Here is a 20,260-nt window from a genome sequence, read left to right as displayed (position 1 = left end):
TACTCACCTCTGTCGGACATGGATGTCTGGTCCGCACATTTCTTCCTCCTCAAGCAGTGCATTGTCGTCGCCCATGAACGCGACGCTGTCAGCTAGGTCGTACAAGTTGAACGATCTAGTGCGACCCCTGGACACTAAAGAATCCCCGGCCAACATCTCTTCGGGTATGGAGATGGCTGATTCCACGCCCGGGTACGCCGGGAGGTACATGTCCTGCAGTGGGTGGATTTCGATGTTGCGCACGGCCTTGTTCCTTTTCTTGCGTCTGAATTTGCAATAATCCATGAACATGGATATTTGCGCGAATATCCCGAATGCTCCATTGCGCGCCTCCTGCCTTGAAATGTATAGAATGATCCGATCTTCGTCAACCAGAGAGAGATTATTGTAGAGGGTTCTCTCGCGCCCTGAAATCTGCTCCATCGACCACGGCGCGAGTAGGTATAGAGGGTTGATGACGTGCACTTTTATTTCTTTGCTTCTAATCATTTCCCGCACCTCCTCAGTGGCCTCTACGGCAGCCGAATAGGATAGACACATAACGCGGCCCTCCTGAATGCACGCTGCAATTGTCGCATCTATTGCACTTATACGGCGCTTCTTCGAGTTGGCCTTCATGGTAGCCTCGAACTGTATGTCAACGGAGTACTTCTTGATGTCCTCAATTTCGCCGGCCACGTAGCAGTCGATAAGCCACTGAATTGCTACGCAGGGCAGCTTATGCTTGTTAGCGTATGCGATAATGTGCGAGTCTGCCGCTGTGTCCAGAGTCTGTCCCATGACTATATACGTCTTCGACCGTGGCGCGGCGTCTGCAAAGGTTGCAATTGTGCAGTTACGTGCCGCTAACCTGATCTAGTATCGCCAAATCCCATGATTTTGAATCCGCAGTGCCTGGCAAACCTCGACAGGACATCGGAGCTGTGTCTGAGTTCCTTGGAAGGCATTTCGCTAACGATCCAAATGGTCACATCGTCTTTGGCGAACATAAGCGGGCAGAACACTCCCACCGGCGTGAATATAGGCAGCATTTTTGTGTCGTGTATGCGTGCGTCTCGGTGGCACGTGTAGAGCCATATTGGAGTGACCAGTTTGGTTTCAAGAATGTCGTGGGCGAGGGCGTTGTATCCCAGCGAGTAGTTGCATAGGTAGTGGTCTACAATGGAAAGCGTCTTGTTTTCGAGCTTGTCATTGGGCAGCTTTACGACGCTAGCTCCACGTTTGATTAGCGCCTCTAGTAGGTACTTGATGAGCTCCGCACCGCTTGGTATTTCGTGTTCGAAGCCGACGATACAGAACGTTCGGTTCTGCCAGAGCCCATTGCCTTCGTTGCGGTATATACCCAAATCTTCGTAGACAAGGCGAAATACACTTTCTACATCATTTGCCATGCTTAAAGTCTCTGCAATCTCAAGGTTTGATGAGACACTCGAATGGCGTTGGTGATTTGGGCTGTATTCACATTTCGTTCTCTACATTGGATATATAATATTATAAGTCTTCTATGCGTTCCTAAAAGCGCTAACTTGTGCGCTTAACTCTTCCGTATGGTTCCAAACGTATGCATCAGTGGGTACTCTATTCTGCACTGTTGAAGGATGGTGTCGGTGTGTGTCGCGTCACGAGGGGTCGACTTGTCTGCTTTGACGTTGTCCACCAGCAGGCGGGTCATTCCAATTACTAGCCATTAGAATCATGAATTGAGCACATTAATACATACAGACGATGCCCGCTGTATGTTGTGATTCGAATACCTTGACCATGTGACGTCTGTCCTTCCACAACTTTCGATGCTTATGGACTCCGTTACCCTGTACAACAGTTAAGAGAATAGGCTAATGCGAGTGTGACACAGTGCATCTGGCACATTTACATGAGGTTGGCACGATGAAACGCAGCTACGAAGACCCGTCGCTCGAGCTAATCGGCCGTTCCGCAGCTGAGCGACGATTGGACCGCTTCTACAACCGTCAGAGATCTAAGCTGCGTAATGCTACTAATAGGGACGGGTATGCTATAGAAAGCAAAGTCGTAGAAAAGAAGGAGTTACCTTTTCAACCGAGTGAGAGCACGGCCGCTTCACCACCTTCCAAAACTCGCAGTGATGAGCCGAATGCTCGTAAGAGCGTGCGAGACATTTTGTATGACCTATCACAGCGCCATTTACCGCACCGCGGCCGATTTGCTAAAAGCGTAAAGCTTCTGACAAAGTTGTGCGTCGGCTATCTGTCAGACAGGGCCAATGCCGAGTACGCAGGCTTATCGCTAGATGATTTTTTCCGAGTATTCTTGAAGTTGGACCGCATATTCATCGTAGAATTTGGCGGAGGAGTGCCCAAAGACTGCGTCGAGCTAAAGAACGTCGTGTTGGAATTCGTAGAGTCTGTTGTTGACCGTTTACTTGCCGAGGCTGACATCTCACCAGTGCATAGAGAGCTGATGCACCTCCTAAAGCTCGACCTGTGCTATTCCGCGTCACTCTGGTACGAGAACGACTCGTTTCGTTTCCATGCGATAGTGTCGCAGCTGGAGTCGCATTTTAAGCGTTTTGAAGCAATCGCCTCAGAACGTGATCTATCAGCTGATTCAGAAATGTATAATAACACGCCGTCGGCCCCTTCGAATCCCATAGAAGCTTCAGGGGACCAAAGTGACTCACCTACAGCTTCATCAAACAATGGCGGGGAATCACCCAAATCGTCGCCCAGCAAAGATGGTAGCGCTGCTGGGGTTATACCAAACTCTTCAGGAGCGTCGGATGAATCAAAACAAATCGACGGTAATTCACAAGACTGCCAGACGACTGCTGATTCGCCGGGATCTACTTTACCCAGCGAGAAAGAGCTGCAATATTTGCAACATCAAGCCTTTGTTCGCGCGCTTGCCGTTGTATTCGGATTCTGCTCATATCCGTGGGCCAAAGTGAGCATAGAAACCTTGTTTCAGAAAGTCTACCTACGTCGGTTAGTGCCGTCAATGCGTGTATGTCAGCATGCCTCAGCGAACTCTTTTGTGACACCGATCAACAGCGCATAACAGATTGGCAGCGCCACATAAAGGCGGCTAAGGGCAAGACTTTCAAGGGTCAGTGGTCCACCCGCCCACCTCACGGTTTTGCAGGCAGTCTCACCCCCCTGGGCATCGGCGAATCGAGCTTCCAGGTGCAGGACGCGCGTGACGAGAAGATCGTCACTGTGCACGGCTCCCAAGTGTGGAGCAACCGCCAGTTCGGCATATAGCTAGTATTTAAACACAGTTTTGTTACAATCACATCGCACGAGCACGCAACGCTCTGGCCGCTGCAAGTTATTTTGCGATTCCCCCTCCCTAGCCTTGCACGAGGGTGGTAAAGGTACCATTCTGCGGCACGTTTGTGTCGATGCTAAAATACTTTATTGCAGTCGGGGCTTTCCGTTGCACTTGGATTGTGAATACGTCTCAAACGGCAGAAGCTGTAGCGTGACTCCTCGGGTAGTACTTTTGGATAATGTCCTTCTTGATCTTTTTGAGCATGTCCTCGGGGAAGGTACGCAGCAGCTCCCAGCAGATGTCTAGCGATTGGGTGATGCTCCTCCGCTCGTATTGTCCCTGCTTGAGGAACTTCTGCTCGAACTTGTCCGTGAATTCCAGGTAGAGCAGATCCTGAGACGACATCGCCTCCTCTCCCACAACAGCCTTCATGGTGCGCGTGTCCTGTCCGATGGCATAGTCCGAGTAGAGCTGGTCAGATACTGCGGGGTGGTCCTCCCTGGTGAGTCCCTTTCCAATACCGGACTTCATGAGACGCGACAAAGACGGCAGCACGTTTATCGGCGGGTATATACCCCTGTTGTACAGGTTCCTGTCCACAAATATCTGTCCCTCCGTGATGTAACCCGTCAAGTCAGGGATGGGATGAGTGATGTCGTCGTTTGGCATGGTGAGGATGGGGAACTGCGTGATACTTCCATTGCACCCCTGAATTCTACCAGCACGTTCGTAGAGGCTGGCCAGATCGGTGTACATGTAACCCGGGTATCCACGCCTGCCGGGCACCTCCTCCCTGGCGGCTGATACCTCACGGAGCGCGTCGGCGTAGGCTGACATATCCGTCAGGATGACGAATACATTCATCTCTCTGTCGAATGCGAGGTACTCGGCTAAGGTGTAGGCGAAACGGGGGGTGACAATACGTTCCACCGCAGGGTCGTTGGCCAGGTTAAGGAACAGGGCCACCCTTGACATGGCACCGTTTTGCTCGAAATCGTTCTTGAAGAACGACGCAGTTTCCAGATTGACACCCATGGCAGCGAATACAACGGCGAAGTTGTCAGGGTGCCTGTCTACTACGTCCTTGTGGTCCACCAATGACGCCTGTCTACAGATTTGCGCACCGATTTCGTTGTGCGGGAGACCGGCAGCCGAGAATAGCGGGATTTTCTGCCCCAATACGACCGAATTCATGATATCGATAGTTGATATTCCAGTCTCCAGCATTTCCCTTGGGTGCAGCCTGCACATGGGATTGATGGCCTCTCCGTTGACGTCGACGTAGTCATCCGCGAGAATGCGGGGCCCACCGTCAACCGGTTTCCCGCTGCCATTGAACACGCGTCCCAGCATATCCTCGCTGACACCCATCTTGAGGACGTCACCGGTCATATCCACACTGCAGCTTCGGTTGTCAATACCGGCAGTTCCTTCGAACACCTGCACGACGGCCACGTTGCCCCTAACCTCCAAGACCTGGCCTCGACGTGTGGTGCCGTCGCCAAGGTTGATGTTGACCATTTCGGCGTATTTGGGGCACCTTACGTTCTCCAAAATGACCAGCGGACCTTTCACACCTCCGATGGTACGGTATCGCAGGCTGGACGATCCGTCTTCAGCAGCCGCCTGTGCCATCACTCGATGGCCATCGGCCTCCGAAATAACTTCTGTGTATTTCCTAGGCATTTTGTAATTGTGTGTTGGCCGATAACCGTTTTCCCTGGTTCCACTGGACTGGCACGGAACGCGTTCTAGCCGTCACAGATGTGCGAATTCTTTCGTACTCCTTTAATCCCGTGGCGTGCTGTTCATTCGAATATGGATGCACAACCGGGAATATGTTAGAGCGTTTTATAGCGTGGTTAGGCCGAGCTGTACGGGTAGTGTTATCAGGCGCGTCCATGACGGCGAGGCGGATGGTCAGGGGACTCTCCTGCTGCACAGCACTCACACATCGTGTTCTAGCTATCGGCAAAGCGCCACGCAGGCGGCAATTTGGGGCGTGGCGCAATCCACATAATCTGCGCTCCGATTCAGGTACATGGATTTGTGTTACGCCGTCACGACCATTACCCGTAACACGGCATTGTAGTCTCGTATTTTGACAACAAAGCATGTGCCATTGTTATTGGTTTCGTGCTCTGAGGGCAGCTACAGGTCATATAAGGTGGTTTCGGATTCTCTAGTGTATAAATCGCTGATCGGGACTCATCTTGCAAATTTCGCGTCACATTTAAGATTCAAGTGACACAAACATTTGAGGAATACAACTCCAGTTGGGTTTCAAAACAAGCAATCGTCGTTACAGATTGTATTGCTTTCCGAATCATAGCGTGTACGGTATTTCGCTTGGAATTGTTTGTAGCGGGAGTTTCGATCTTGTATTTGTCTGAAGCGTTCTTTGTATTTGGTGGCAGGATTGTATTCGAGCTTATGTTGTATTCTTTACACTTCCTCTTTTATGTGATGCAGTCATGTTAGCTTTGGCTTGTCCAATACAACTGTTATGTTATTGTGTAACAACTGGCTTTTAGGGGCCAGATGAAGTTTTAGAGGATCTGACCATCAATATACTGCAGCAGAGCTGTGGTCGTAACGTTTAATCTTTTTGAGATTGTATTGTTCTGTGTCTGTTAACACCGTGGCGGTGTGCGCAGTAAAGTTTGGAAATTTGTAAACATTTTGTTCCTGCACACTTGACAAATTTTGTTTTCCAACGTTTGATGCCATATTACTTTGTTTGAAAATGGTGCGAAGGTGCCCGTGGATTCTGCAGTTTGTTTGCGCACTAGTTTTATTGACTAATGAGTGTGCGCATGTCTTCGCAGAAGATGATTCTTCAAGCGGCAGTGATACTTGCCCTGCTAACAGGGACATTTTTACGAGGACAACGTTTATTAAGAGAGTAATGGGTTACGCCTCCGACTCATACCTGACGAGTCCAATCCGGCGTCCCGGTGATCAAAACGATGAACCGGCAGAAGATGACGGGACCACTTCCGATGCGGGCGAGCATTCTGTGGATAGTGACGATGAACATGATCACTTGGATATAGACTCTCCGGATGAAGATGATGCAATGACTCGGCTCAAGAATGTGTTTAGTAAACACAGGCAGAAACCGTACACCCGAGAGGAGTTCACTGAGAAGCTGCGTGAGATCCTCATTACCCCAGATCCACTCTATGGTACTGAGTACAATAAAGATTGGGGCCGTGCTTGCATGACAACGGATTATGAGATCCCGAACACGGAGGATTTGATTCACTTCAATGTATTTGACCCTTTCATGCCTCCAGGTCTTTTGTTCGAGGATCTCCGTTGCCTTCATTTATACAATGTACAGCCGGAGTATCATTTGTACAAGGTACGCATGGGTGATATGGTCCTCACTCTGCGGCCTGACCTGGAAGACGCTTCTTTGCATCTGTTTGAAGACTCCTGGGGGCTGATGGTGGTGCGCGTTTTGTTTACGGTTGACGGTGTTTTGCACCGTTATGAGTACACGGAGAACTCCCGAGGATCTCGAGTTTTCCACAAAACCATGGGACCCGCAATGCACTATGCCGCGCCCAACACGGACACCACTGACCTCAACAAGTGGCTGGACGAGAAATACTACGCATTATCTCGGCGACGCCCACCAATTATAGAAGAGGTTTTGACTGCTGCTAAAGCTTAAAGCCAACAACGTTGAACTAAGGTCTAAAATTGTCCAGTATTATCTATGCGCACTATTCCCTGTTGTGTAATGTGTAATAAGCGTTCAATCATAGTGAATGACTCTTTTAGCATGCTGTAGATGCTACCACGTTCGCTCTGTGGTGTGGCGTGACCATAGGAAGGCACTGTAGATGCGATCTGCGATCATTGGACTAAACAGCATAAGGGTTTACATCATCTATCGTCGTTGTCGAGTTGTGCAGTGTTATAAATGCATCTGCGTATCACTGGAAAAACCTTCCACATTTGATCTGGGCTTATGTCACGCGCTTATCGGTCTATGTGCCAGGTCACGGTGCGTCCTGTTGCCAAGCGCATATGCCACCATCCCGTTGGATCTGTGCAACGCCGTATAATGTGACGCCGCATTGGGGACACTACGCTTAAACGGCTCACAAGGCCAGTAAATAAACCTGTCATCTTGTGATTATTATTATATCCTCTTAGCAAATCGTGTGCCGTGTTGCTAAGCGCCTACAGCCTGTTTTCGATTTTGCGTATCTGCCGCGTCACGCTGATACTGGTTGCGGGATCCACGTCGGTACGTTGCCGATCCTCACTGGTGCCATCCATGCGGGCATCCATCCAGTTTGGGCTCGAGGTTAGTTGGCCGAGTCAATCTTCTGTGGGTTTCACGTCAATCTTCGCAACGTATGGGTTTGTTGCTCTAACATCCTGTTTTATGTGGGAAGTCGTGCGATCAGTGATGTAAACTGCTAGTAGATGCATATTATACTATCGCGCCACAAGTCCTTCCAACGTCACAACATTTGGTACAACCATGGGCATCGTCTGATCCTTTAAAAGGAATTGGCACCTTTCACGTTCCTATGACATCTTTTCCACCAGGTTATGTACACTGTCTATCGCCATATGGATAATGGTGATAGCCTGGCCATGGTAATGTGTCGCCAATGATGGGTGTCTTGCTGAGGAGAATTTTCTCGGGAAGTGCAACAATGTCTCATATAATAATTATTTTGTTATAGTGTACATATAAATGTCTTTCAATAGAAGAACGCAATTATTGCTGTCCACTATGGTGACTTCAACTTTTAGTCCTGTTTTTTTTTTAATTCTTGGGTAACAGGCCAGCTAGCTGAGGCGATGGAATCTTCACTGCCACTGCTTGAAAAAATTACCAGCCTTAATTATTAGTAGATGCATGTATTCATGCGTTATAAGTTGGTTGAAGGTCATTTAAACTCAGGATTGTTTTGGGCTGTCGTCGGACGCAAAATATAACAATGGCGAAATATATAGGAGCCCCGTTGGCAATTTGCGCTATAATTTTGCAGTTTATTGGATTCATTGACGCATTGGAGTATGATTTCAGAAATTTAATGAGTTCTTTGGATGCCAATCCCCTAGTTGCATTCCACATAAACATGGATCACATTGGCATTGCAACTCTGGCATGCCCACGTCATGTCAACGGTACTGAGTATGTATGGCATCCCCAACCAACCGCTGATCATGGCGCCAGTCTCAAAACCTATGTGATTGAAGACGGCAAGTTTCACTCCGTCCCTTTTTCGAAGGTAGTGGTCACCGAAGTACAACGGTCATATGCTTGGAAAGTGTCAAACGACTCGCAAACAGAGTTGCATATCGATGTAGTGGATGACCATATATATGCCATTACGGAAGGACGTTTGGCGTTCATTTGTGGTCCTAGGGATTTGGTATTGAGTGGTGCGCTGCAAGGCCAACTTGCTCGCCTACGGGAGATTTATGAAAGAGAAGATCATTTATCTAATCCAACCACGCTATTGGTTGACCAAATATCCGAACCAGGTAGAAGTATAGGGGTGGCATATTTGCACAGAGGCCTCAAGCACAAACTTCTGCAGGGCTGTGGAAGCCGCCCCTCGAAACTCTTTGCTCCAGATAATGACGTGGCTGTAGACCCTGTCACTGGCACACGTTCTTGTGTAGTAGATCCTATGTCGACATTACGCACTGGTTTCGTTTGCCAAGGGCGTATTGAACCTGATGATTGCATGAGGTATCTCTTGAACAGGACGGGCAGAGTTGTGACTGCTCCTACACCACATTTATATAGGAATTTAAATAATCGTGGAAAATGGGTTGTAGCGAGATATTTTAATGACGTCGCATTACCCCGCTTCAACGGCGAATGCCGGTGCATAGATCCTGTGACTGGTCACGTGAAGGCAAGGATGGAAATCCGTTGGAAAACTGAATACGTGTGTGACATAGCTAGCATGATTGCCCGTAACAGAGTCAAGCCTATTAGTGGCCCCTGGTGTTCAGTTATGCTACATCCGGGTGCTACGTTGACCATAAAGTTGCCAAAACAGACAGTTAAGTCGACTGCTATCGGCGATGAATACATAGAAGATGTTGACGATATTGACGAGGATGCTTTGAGAGTCCCATACTCGCAACTTCCATCTACACATGCATATGAAAGTGAATTCAAGCCGGACACAAAGTTGACGCTACGCCAAATACAAACAATTTATGACGTCGATCTATACGACGAAATCGTGGCCAACAAAGCCTTCACTTGCGACGTTATCGAGGTAGATGTTTCACAAAAGGAGAGAGGAGAGGTGAAGCTAAAGTACCGTATGGACAGGCCTCTGGCATTACGAAGTGGGCACAACTCGTTCTTATATCATTGGACAGTCATATCTAGAAACGAATACATTATCGAAAAGATACGCGCTGTGGTGAACGTCTCATTTGCGCCTACTTATCGCTACAATATTATTGGTTGTGACAGATGGAGACCAAGTATGTTTGATCCGGAAAAGGATATTGGCTCTCACACAATTAGAGACATGCGGAATGGTATGGCGTTAACATCTGAATGGCTTTTAAATGTCGTGAGCGGCGAGGAACAAGCTGGCATTCGATGCGGACCCAATGAGGAGCTGCTTCCAAACAATTGCGAGTCCACAGGATACGATCTTTCCTCCAATCAGATTGCGCCATTTCCTACAGCTGTGCGCAATGCCACACTTTACCCAGTTCGAGGATTTCAGGTATTAGCCATGAGCTTCCAAAATGTGCCCGTCAGTCACGCTTGCAGTTGTGTTGATGAACATGGACACGAGACATCCAGACTTATTTTGAGATCCAACCGTAGTGAAGAGTACACGTACACAGTACGTCGTGAAGAGGCATATCAAAGGTTGCTGCCTTACTCATTACTGCCCTGGAGTGAGGTAGAATATTTACACTACCATCACGCTTATATTCAATCAGTAATTCTACACAACACACCCCAGATACCTATAAAACTGCAGTCGGGCACAGAAATCTTCATGCGGTGCGTTATGGATGAAGCGTCGTACGACGATGGGAATAACGCCAATGCACTACCTATCTGGTTACCATATTATATTCGATTCAACCATTACAAAGCAGATACGACAACAGAAGGACCTATGCTAATTCCAATGCCAAACGAAGATAGAATCGCTGGCACAAAAGGTGGACTAGACATCTTTATGCCAGAATATACAGACGAATATAGTGATTTGATCATCAAATCCAATAGCGGCGCAATTTTGGTATCTAGGGATCCAGATTACTCGGAGTACGTGCCAATGACATTTGTTTGCGGCAAGGAGCTATCAGAATCAGACTTTGATCAAATCAACGATGGTGCACATGGAGCTACTCTCCCCCACGCTTTAGCGCCGTTAGAGGAATACACGTGGAACGTAGTTCAAATTGACGTAGAGATGACGGACCCATACATACAAGGGTGCGGAATTACAGACTCAAGAGATAAGTTATTCAAGCCTGAGACACCCAAAATATACAATTCGGAAGGGAAGGCAATCGGTTGCAAGATAGACCTTCAGACTGCGGGTGAGGCAGCGTTCTATTGCCCAGTACCGTACGTCCTGGACCCACCCAGCTGTTTCAACCAAGTTTACGTTGAGGATGAAGTGAAGAACTTGAGTGATATCAGCCAGTCTTTGGTAGCATCACATTCCAATCACTTTGTTATCCTGCGGTTCGACAGTGATAGTGTGGGACCTGGGGAGGGGCTGCGCAAGACACCGCCGTTGGAGTGCCGCTGCGTCACCACCAAGGGCATCGTTCTCTCCAGGATTCACGTAGAAAGCTACTACTCCGAGTGTTAAGTAATTGATGCGCGGTTAATTGTTGGTCGATCAGATATTTTAGCTTTCGTTTCGCTGTTTTTGTTGATTCCGTTGCGATGTGTAACCCTGCAGCGGCATCGATATCAGCGTACCGACGCTTGTCGCGCGCAGAGATTATTACCAGCTGCCGTCGGTCACATACTACCCGTCACCAAAAACTGACAGCAGCAACGCACTTCGCGTGATAGCCGAGCTAACCTTCGTGCCTCCTTCCCTTGGTTCTCTTGATGAACTCGCGACGCTACACATGTCGAGGTCGCGTCTGCCTACATTCGTAGCATTTTGTAGCTGAAATGAGTACCACCCATATGGATTAACAACACATCACGTGTATTTTGATAGTTGCTCGGAGGAATGTGCTCATTCCCAGTTGAGCCATGCGTCCCTCGTCGACGAGCAGCGGCACTGGTCGTATGTACCAGGTCCTTTTTGGACAGCAGTCGCATCTGTACTACCTTTGTCTATCCGTTAATCCATATCGGTCGATTGCCGTTCTCGACCACAACCTGCGGCCGATTCGTCGCATAGACGTGAAGGATGTCTTAAGCTTCCAGCGCCGCGTTCTTAGCAATGACCCTAGCCATCATTCGGGGTCGGTCACCCATAGTGATGTGAGTTTATGTCGGCATTGTCTGCAACTTGTACAGGTATTCGAATTGCAGTTGTCTTCCGACAAAGGGGGGTGGCTGCGATTTGGGCTGCCGACAACGGAGGAGTGCGACCAGTTGTGTAGCAGCGTCCAACTCCATTTCGGCGTCCCTGTGTACAATTACGGCAGCCTCAGCACCAACTTCCGAGCATCGCTGGGCCCCAAGGCTGCTGCATGCAGCAATACGGTGGACAAAGGACCCAACTCAGTTTGCAAAAGCTATCGCCTTGTCCGTGACGACTTTTACGCGTCAGCAGCTGGCGACTTCCTAACTCAATTGGTATGGCCCGTGTGAGTTGTAGCGCGTCATATGTGCGTTAGGGGATAACCTGTGGCGACAATGATCAGGGGCTGGGTGATCCACCTGCCGAGTTCAGTACCGACTACCCTGTAATAATGGAGGGCCCCCTCGAGGCGGCCAGCTACGTCAGTTTTCGCAGCATGCGTAAGCCTCAGATGCATCCATTTTCCGTCTACCGTGCCGAATGGTACCTGTCGACTCATCGAGGTGACCCAGGCGAGTTCTACCCTGCAGCTTCGTGTAGTAACGACATATTTTACCTTAACGATTGGACGGTACGGTTCCTAATACATTCATGTTTACGTTGAATACAGATCGGCCGCTACGTGCAGTTGCGGGTGTATAAGGCAGTGGGCACGGGAGTCAACCGCAAGTTTGTTTTTACGACCGCCACTCGCGGCCCCGTCCGTTTCAGCAACGTCTTGGCTCACAACATCCTCCTCAACGTTTCGAAGGTATGCGCATCAAGACGTTCCACATTGATATGACAGGACAATGAAGCGCACAATGTCCTCATCTGCGCCAAGCAATTCCGTGCGATCGCCGCCCACCTCAAAAAGTTGCCCTTCGCTCCCACGGGTGGGACGGATAACTTCGACAGACGGTTGTCTACTAAACTGTCGTTAATGCAAATAAAGTCATCCGCACGATCTCTTCATCTGCCCGGAGACAGCGTGGAGGAGCTGAGCGGCGAGAATGTGGATAATAAGGGGATACGAGACTCAGTCACGGCCTCTATGGAGACCGCTATACAGCCCGCCGTGACGTATGAGAGCACCGGCTCCTTTGGAAGCTACGCCGACGACAACTCAGACTTCTTGGGAGAGTTGGAAGGCAACGCTGGCACTGCGACCCCCCGCAGTGGCGCACCGCGTCCCACCGAGGACCCGGAACTGTTCCACACGAAGAGTCTCTTGAGCGCTGATTCAGCAACAGTGCTGTGTGACAGTGACGGAGCGCGTGATTCAGCTGCATCAGCATCTAGGGATGCCTCGGACGCCGCGCAGCCTGGAGCCGAGGTCGGCGTCACCCTCGCCACATGGCACCAACCCGTGACGCAGGAAACCGGAAAAGCTGAGGACCGCCCGGCGAAAAAGCAACAGCCTGCCACTGCCGACAGTGCTCCTACGGCGCCAAAGGCCAAGCCTCCCCCCAAGGTTGCCAAAGCAACGCCGCCCCCGAAGGCGGCCGCGGGGGGCGCCGCTAAGCCGCCGCCTGAGGCTCCTCGCATGGGCAGGGTGCGCGGATTTTTCAAGAATATCTTTGGCAAGGCGCGGCCGGACAAAGGCAGGAACGTGCCGGCCAAAGCCGTTGCGAAAAGCGTCAGCCCAGTTACGGCCAGCAAGGCCGAACCACTCGTCAAAGCCAAGCAGCAGGGCCTCCTACCACCGGGTCCGAACGCCGCGGCCGGACCCGCAACGCCCGGTCCAACCAAACCCGATGAGGATTTTGTCGAAGTACAGCTACAGTGCCGTTGTGCGGTGCGTCTAACCCCAGCTTCCCCAACCGATAACGTGCTCGTAGGGACTCTATCTCTGGAACGATGAGGTCGAGCTGGAGCTCAAGTGGACGCGGATAGACGTGCAGGATTGCTACGAGCCTTCCCAGCAACCCGAGCCGTACCCCGACCCCGCCAGCTGCCTCGAGGTTACGCTAGCGTACAAGTGGTAAGCGTGCGTACTGTGGCCGTCAGGTCGTGCAGCAAGGGAGACTCGGAGCAGCGGCTGCTGCCGCTGACCATCCGACTCTCCTCGCCCCAGCAGCGCTGCACGCTTTACCACGCGATGCTGTTTAACAAGTATCGCGGCCCGTTCTACGTGAGTTCGACCCGTACTGCGAGGTGATGTCGCTGCAGTCCATTGACCAGGGCGAGCGCGACCTGCAGCGAGGATTGTATTCCGACGTCAAGGACGCGTACGCGAAAATTTGCAAGCACGTCGCCCGTCGTCTGGCTCGGGTGTCTAGCGCCTCCCCGCCCACGTGCGGCCCCTGACTGCGCGTCGCGCGAGGCGCGTACCGTCACAAACAATGGAAGGCGTTGAGGGCAAGAAAGAGGCGCTCAAAAAGCTGGAGAAGGAACGGCTGAGGCTGCTCGGGCAGCTCGACGACCTATCGCAGGAGTCCGCGGAGCACAAGTAGGTCCGTCGTTCGGGTGTGTGATTCCTCGCAGGCTGGTGCTGCGGACTCTGGAGTCGCTGCCAGATGACCGCCGTTGTTACCGCATCGTCGGCCGCGTCGCGGTGGAGCGGACGGTCGCCGAGGTGCGCCCGGCGCTGACGACGTATGCGCAGAAGGTTCGTTGGTCGCGTGCCCGTACGACGCTGTGCAGGTGGACGAGCTGCACAAGACGTACAACGAGCAGCTCAACTTCATCAACGAGGAGGTTTCCAAGATCACCAGGTCACTCGGGACGGCTGCCGACGCGCCGTAGGCAACCGCGGGCCTGCGTGTCTGGCAGCCGCCGCGCCCGTCGGCGCCTACGCGCTGCCACGTCAAACAACCCCCCCCCAATGTAAACGCCACGCGTGGCTATCGCAAATGTCTATTCTACATTTTTCAGCAGCGGGAATGTCTGCGTGTGTTTGATGCTGGTTGCCCCGGTGAGGGCCATCAGGAGCCTGTCGATCCCGATGCCTAGCCCCGCTGTGGGCGGCATTCCGTACGCCACGGCGTTGAGGAACTCGGTGTCCCTCGAGCTGCTCAGCCCTTCCTGCCTGCAGCGATCCAGTTTGCGCAGGAGCTTGACGGGGTCGCACTCCTCGGTGCATCCGTGCGCGAACTCCAGGCCGCCGAGGTACGACTCGAACACGCGTCCGTGGACGCCGTCCGCGTCAACCGCCGCCAGTGGCGATGAGTCGGCGGGTAGCGCTGTGACGTGCGTGGGCTCGAGTATTTTGCCCTCGACGGCATGCTTGAAAAGGGCGCAAACCAGGCCGCCCCAAGTCGTGTCGTGCAACGCCGTCTCGTCCACGCCTCTCTCCGCCAGCGCGGCCACCAGCTGTTCGCTGCTGCACTGTTCCACCTTGACCCCTGCATGTTCCTCTATGAGCGCGCTCATCGACTTGGTCGTGAACTTGGGGACGGCGACGCGCAGCCCCGTTGCGACCGTCGCCACAATCTCCTCCGTCATCCGCATCATGTCCCCCATGCCCGCCATCTGCTGGTACAGCTCGAGCATCGTGAACTCGGGGGAGTGGTGCGTGCTCGTTCCCTCGTTGCGGAAGCACTTGCCGATCTCGAAGACCCTATCGGCGAGGCCGGCGGTGACCAGGCGCTTCAGGAACAACTCGGGCGCGATCCTGAGATACAGCCGCTGGTCGAGCGCCTCCGAGCGCGTCACAAACGGCGTAGCCTGCGCGCCGCTGTACCCGTGGTAGAGGACCGGCGTCTCGACCTCCACATAACCCCGGCCGTGGAGGAACTGGCGCAGCATCCAGACCATGTGCGACCGTTGCTGTAGCAGCCGCTTAGTTTCCGCGGACGTCATTATATCCAGGTGGCGCAGTCGCTGTCGCGTATCGACGTCCTTCAGGCCGTGGAAGCCGTCGGGCATCGGCAGCAGGCATTTGGCGAGCACCCCCAAGGAGTGTGCCACCAACGTCATCTCGCCCGTGGCCGTGCGTTTCGGGTGCCCCTCTACAAGTATGATGTCGCCGATATCGAGCACATCTCCAACACGGTTGGCGCTGAACGACGCGCCGCCGACCGCGATGTCCTGGTGGCGTCTGAACATGACCTGCAGGCCGTGGCCCTTGACGTCCTCGATTACCACAAACAAGCCGTCAAATCGGATCGACTTGATGCGCCCGCGCACGCGGTACTTTATAGATTCCACCTCTTCCCCGTCACCAAGATCGGCGTGAGCGGCTGCAATGCGGCCGACGTCGACGACCGTACGAGCGCTCTCCTCGCTCACCTCGGGGTACGGGTCGACACGCAGATCTCCTTTGATGGTCCGCATCTTCGCCAGACGGCTGCTGATCTGCCGCAGCATCGGCGCGCTGGCTCCGTGGGTGAAAGCGGCAGCCAGCGCCTCCGCATCGTAGCCCGAGCCATCATCAGCTGAGCCGTTCGGCAGAGTCGCTGCACGTTCGGCGGATGAAGTAGGATTCACCGCATGTTCGGTAGCCGTTGAAGTGGCGGGACCCACCGGATCCGACGCATACAATCGCGAAGGCACCCCCAGTATGTCTACAGGGCGGGCTGACCCCTCACACCTTGTTCGTGTCCCGCATATTCTCCCTGGAGTTGCGAATGCCATGGACGCTCCCTTCCGGGAGCTGCGATAACCACAAACCGACAGGCAGGCGGCACAGCCGATCAGCCGTAGCGCCAACGCAGCCGCTACCATGTATAGAGCGGTTTCTGAGGCCGTTCCCGTCAAGCGGCGTCATCACGGCACCGCCGTCGGCGTGCGTGGAATCCCGCGCAAAAGTGCGGCCGGCCGTCCTTCATCGGCATTGACGCGCCATTTGATCGTAAATTACGTATTCTACGACGGGAGTGCGGCAATGTGTGCCCTAGTAACCGCCGCTCGCCGCCGCGCGGAAGGTCGCTGCCTGCGGAATCACCCACGTAGGGTCAACGGCGCCGAGCCGCCAACCACAACCAATTAATGTAGAACGACAGGCATACAATCACTGCAGCATCTTCCCGCGAGCCACGCCGTCCGAACCCTGACGGCCGCTCACGATGGACAAGGTGGACACGACGTCGCCGAACATCACGTTCAGCATCGAGAACGAGGACCACACGCTGGGCAACACCCTGCGCACGCTGCTGGTCGAGCGCGAGGACGTGGTCTTCGCGGGGTACTCCGTACCGCATCCGATGCAGCCCGAAGTCAACATCCGTATTCAGACCACCGGTAAGCTAACACCGCCGGCAAACAATGATCGCTAGGTGTTCCCGCAGTGAAGGTTTTCGGGGAGTGCCTGGACGAGCTCGTCGAGATTTGCGACCTGCTCACGGACGCCTTCGTCGAGGCGGGCGCGGAGTCCTACAGCGACGCCGCCTGAGGCAACAGCGGCACGCGGCTGCCGCTGCCAGCTGAGCTGTGTGTGGCAATCCATCACGCGTGCCATACGCCGGTGTTTGCGTGACCCATCGCCGCCGGAATGCCGGCGGCCACGTGCAAGCCCTGCGGTGGCGTGAAGACGTACGCTACCTCACACATTAACTCTAATGCGAATGTAGAATGTTTCACGTGCCGTTTTCGGTATCCAGCGCTGATGTCTGCTCCGTAGACACTGCACATCGGTACCCTAGGGACCCAAACCTCAACCGCGGGAAAACGGCCGCACACATCCACACGTGACAGCCGCTTTGCATCCACATGGGCGGCATGAAGGCGTCGGCGTGATGACTGCGCCAGTGGCGTGACGGCCGAGCTCTGGCAGCCTGCCAACCATCGCGACGGTCCCGCCGTGAGCATCGCATCCGGGCGCGATGGCAGACATGGCGCGCAGAACGGCGAACGGCGTGCCGTTTCAGCCGAAGCCCATCGAGGACATGCACGAGCTGACGTACCTGGAGTACCTGCTGCAGCTGGCGTTCCACACTGCAGACCTGCACGTCACCAAGGCGTTCGCGCTCGCCAGTCCGGAAGACGAAGCCCGCTTCAAGAGCAGCTCTGCGGAGGTGAGCGATACCGTCCTGGCGTTCTAACCGGCCGCAGCTTTACCAGGGCTCCATCCTCCCGGTCTGGATGGACATGAACCGCATGGAGCCTCCGCAGTCGTTCGACGACTGCGCCAAGCGCGGCACCATGTCGGTGGACGTGACGCAGCAGCTGTTCGAGACCGGCACCATATCGCCTCCGTTAGGCTTCCAGGGTAAGTCGCGCCGCTGGGCGTTCACCGGCCTCAGGCAACCCTACCGGCTCGTACCGCATGCTGCTCTTCCGCGTCGCCGTGGGCCGCACGATGTCGCACACTCCAGAGGCGGGGGACCACGACGCGTTCTTGAAGCGCAGGGTGCCGGCCGGCTACGACTCCCTGGAGCTGTGCACCAACACCGAGCCCGCGTTCTACAACGCGCTTTATCGCATAAGCTCCGAGCGGCAGGCGTTGCTGTGCGCCGCCGTGGAGTTCGAGTTCACCCCGGTCAAGATCGAGGTGCCGGAGCCCGTCTGCGAGATGTGTGAGTCGGCCGCGGCCCAGTGGTACTGCCACTCGGACAAGTAAGTGCCGGCCGTTGCGTTGGTTGACCGTGCGCAGGGCACACTTCTGCAACGCCTGCGACGCCAAGCAGCACTCGGTGACGCCCATATTCGCGCGCCACACCCGCGTGGCGACGTCCAAGTCGCCGGTGCAATTCGGGCTGTGCGAGTCGCACCCCTCGGAGGTCATCGACGTGGTCTGCCTACAGGTAGGTGCCCGGCCGCCGCCGGCCCCGCCGGCCCCGCCGCTAACGCTCGCGCAGTGCAACCGCGCCCTCTGCAGCCACTGCATACTCTTCGACGCGCACTCCGACCCGTCCTTCTTCGACCACCCGCTGATGTCGACCCTCGACGCGTACGAGTGCGCCACGCGCAAGACGTCCGAGAGCGACGCCGTCCTGAAGCGGCGCATGGAAACCATCATGGGGCGGATCCGGAACCGCCACGACCTGCTGTCGCAAATCTACGCGAACTTCAACAACGTGCGCGAGAAGATCGACAACGCCACCTCGATGCTGCTGGAGCGGCTGGACGGCATGCGCGCCCGCAAGCTGCAGTACCTCAAGGCCATCCGGCGCGAGGCCGAGACCGAGCTGCTCCTCATCGACTGGCTGGAGAGCTCCATGGCGCACCTGCTGCTCTCGCTGAACCACGCCGACTTCATCACGAACCGCAAGAAGTACGACCTGCTGGTCGACAAGATGCTCGGCGCGGACTGCAGGGTCAGCGTCTCCAACCTCCCCTTCTGGATGACGCAGCGCCTGGTGCTCGTCGGCGGCACCGAGTTGAGCCGCATGCCGCTGCAGCAGGCCATCGGCAGCGGCGCAACCGCGAACGCGGGCGCCTCCGACGCCGCCGTGGCCGGCGACTTCACGCGCACCAACCTCTTCGAGGACCTCGGCGACGGCGTCAGCCACGTCCAGGGCGAGCGCGTCAGTCTGAAGAGCAAGATCGACTCGATCCTCAAGAACGAGCCCATGGAGCTGACCGGAGTGCCTCACAGCGTGGCGGTCGGCGCGGCGCGCACGGAGGACGGCGCCGCGTCCCCGACGGGCCCAGCGCCCGAGCCGCAGCCCTCCCAGCTGGTGCTGGCGGTGCAGGACCACGTCCTGGAGCCGGTGTGGACGCTGCTCTCCGAGGGCGGGATGGCGACGCTGCTGCACTTCATCCGCGCGGTGCGCATCCCGGAGAAGAACCACGTGATCAGGCACGTCGCGACGCTGGCCAACTACTTCGAGGAGATGGACACGCTGGTGACCAACGCCTGCGAGTTCGAGATACAGGACCTCAGCCAGAGCAGCCTCTGCATGCTGATGCGCAGCTCGAGCTGCATAAGCGAGATTCTGAACTTCATATTCCTGCACGAGCGCTACGGCTGCGAGGAATCGATCGAGTGGGTAAAGCTATACTGCGACTGCCTGCACGCGTTCGTCGCGGACAACGCCGACGCGAGGCACGCGGCCGAGGAGGCGACGTCCCACGTCGTGAACAAGCTCGTGCAGTCGTCCGACGTGGCCACGATGCCCTCGACGCTGCGGTTCATGATTTACTTCTTTGCTGAGTTGGCAGCGGACCGCGCCGCAAGCTTATGTGTCGACATGCTATTCGGCGTGCTCTTCTCGGCGCACGTGGCACGCAACGTGCGGGGGCTCGACCGCGGGGCGCTGACGGAGGTCTCGTTCCTCATGGGGCGCGTCGGCATCGCGTGCTGGGACGCGGTGGAGACGAACTCGCTCGAGTTCTGCCTCGCCGCGCGCCTCAAGGTCTGGATGCAGGGGCTGCTCAGGCGCCCCCGGCTGAAGTCCAGCATCCACACGAGGCCCACCGCCGTCCCGACGGAATCGCTGCTCTACGTCCTCACCGCACTGGACAAGATGGCAATGGAGATCAACTCCGGGACCTGCGGCCTGCCCGTCGATCAGGTCAACGAGCTGACCGCCCGCTACAACTTCATCCCGCTCTTCGAGATTGCCGGCCGGTGGGCGCGCGCCGCGCGTGACGACAGGAGCGGCTGGTAGCGGCACGCGCTG

General features: G+C 54.7%; 10 protein-coding genes across 10 annotated transcripts; 7 read left to right on the top strand and 3 right to left on the bottom strand.

The window, feature by feature from the left end:
* Positions 1 to 3: 3 nt before the first annotated feature.
* BBBOND_0201060 (BRCT domain containg protein,putative) lies at positions 4 to 1,391 on the bottom strand (the record flags this gene model as incomplete). The annotated part of the gene is made up of 2 exons (XM_012911681.1): positions 4 to 782; positions 851 to 1,391. The coding sequence occupies 2 exons, from the start codon at positions 1,389 to 1,391 to the stop codon at positions 4 to 6; spliced, it is 1,320 nt and encodes a 439-aa protein (XP_012767135.1).
* A 496-nt stretch (positions 1,392 to 1,887) lies between these two features.
* On the top strand, positions 1,888 to 3,239 carry BBBOND_0201050 (hypothetical protein, conserved; the record flags this gene model as incomplete). The annotated part of the gene is made up of 2 exons (XM_012911680.1): positions 1,888 to 2,963; positions 3,002 to 3,239. The coding sequence occupies 2 exons, from the start codon at positions 1,888 to 1,890 to the stop codon at positions 3,237 to 3,239; spliced, it is 1,314 nt and encodes a 437-aa protein (XP_012767134.1).
* Positions 3,240 to 3,438: 199 nt separating this feature from the next.
* BBBOND_0201040 (vacuolar ATPase subunit B, putative) lies at positions 3,439 to 4,935 on the bottom strand (the record flags this gene model as incomplete). The annotated part of the gene is made up of 1 exon (XM_012911679.1): positions 3,439 to 4,935. The coding sequence occupies one exon, from the start codon at positions 4,933 to 4,935 to the stop codon at positions 3,439 to 3,441; it is 1,497 nt and encodes a 498-aa protein (XP_012767133.1).
* A 1,060-nt stretch (positions 4,936 to 5,995) lies between these two features.
* On the top strand, positions 5,996 to 6,931 carry BBBOND_0201030 (membrane protein, putative; the record flags this gene model as incomplete). The annotated part of the gene is made up of 1 exon (XM_012911678.1): positions 5,996 to 6,931. One exon carries the CDS (start codon positions 5,996 to 5,998, stop codon positions 6,929 to 6,931), a length of 936 nt encoding a protein of 311 aa, XP_012767132.1.
* A 1,288-nt stretch (positions 6,932 to 8,219) lies between these two features.
* BBBOND_0201020 (hypothetical protein) lies at positions 8,220 to 11,099 on the top strand (the record flags this gene model as incomplete). The annotated part of the gene is made up of 1 exon (XM_012911677.1): positions 8,220 to 11,099. The coding sequence occupies one exon, from the start codon at positions 8,220 to 8,222 to the stop codon at positions 11,097 to 11,099; it is 2,880 nt and encodes a 959-aa protein (XP_012767131.1).
* Positions 11,100 to 11,497: 398 nt separating this feature from the next.
* On the top strand, positions 11,498 to 14,063 carry BBBOND_0201010 (hypothetical protein; the record flags this gene model as incomplete). The annotated part of the gene is made up of 7 exons (XM_012911676.1): positions 11,498 to 12,049; positions 12,091 to 12,345; positions 12,385 to 12,525; positions 12,562 to 13,551; positions 13,595 to 13,737; positions 13,773 to 13,887; positions 13,926 to 14,063. 7 exons carry the CDS (start codon positions 11,498 to 11,500, stop codon positions 14,061 to 14,063), a joined length of 2,334 nt encoding a protein of 777 aa, XP_012767130.1.
* A 35-nt stretch (positions 14,064 to 14,098) lies between these two features.
* BBBOND_0201000 (KE2 family protein, putative) lies at positions 14,099 to 14,501 on the top strand (the record flags this gene model as incomplete). The annotated part of the gene is made up of 3 exons (XM_012911675.1): positions 14,099 to 14,205; positions 14,241 to 14,364; positions 14,400 to 14,501. The coding sequence occupies 3 exons, from the start codon at positions 14,099 to 14,101 to the stop codon at positions 14,499 to 14,501; spliced, it is 333 nt and encodes a 110-aa protein (XP_012767129.1).
* Positions 14,502 to 14,612: 111 nt separating this feature from the next.
* On the bottom strand, positions 14,613 to 16,331 carry BBBOND_0200990 (lysyl-tRNA synthetase, putative; the record flags this gene model as incomplete). The annotated part of the gene is made up of 1 exon (XM_012911674.1): positions 14,613 to 16,331. The coding sequence occupies one exon, from the start codon at positions 16,329 to 16,331 to the stop codon at positions 14,613 to 14,615; it is 1,719 nt and encodes a 572-aa protein (XP_012767128.1).
* Positions 16,332 to 16,762: 431 nt separating this feature from the next.
* Positions 16,763 to 17,088, top strand: BBBOND_0200980 (RNA polymerase small subunit protein, putative; the record flags this gene model as incomplete). The annotated part of the gene is made up of 2 exons (XM_012911673.1): positions 16,763 to 16,937; positions 16,985 to 17,088. The coding sequence occupies 2 exons, from the start codon at positions 16,763 to 16,765 to the stop codon at positions 17,086 to 17,088; spliced, it is 279 nt and encodes a 92-aa protein (XP_012767127.1).
* A 430-nt stretch (positions 17,089 to 17,518) lies between these two features.
* On the top strand, positions 17,519 to 20,248 carry BBBOND_0200970 (hypothetical protein, conserved; the record flags this gene model as incomplete). The annotated part of the gene is made up of 5 exons (XM_012911672.1): positions 17,519 to 17,710; positions 17,748 to 17,904; positions 17,939 to 18,251; positions 18,289 to 18,439; positions 18,494 to 20,248. 5 exons carry the CDS (start codon positions 17,519 to 17,521, stop codon positions 20,246 to 20,248), a joined length of 2,568 nt encoding a protein of 855 aa, XP_012767126.1.
* Positions 20,249 to 20,260: the final 12 nt, after the last annotated feature.

This window comes from Babesia bigemina (genome assembly GCF_000981445.1).
Source record: "Babesia bigemina genome assembly Bbig001, chromosome : II".
NCBI lineage: Eukaryota > Apicomplexa > Aconoidasida > Piroplasmida > Babesiidae > Babesia > Babesia bigemina.
This window is presented reverse-complemented; position numbering and strand designations above follow the sequence as displayed.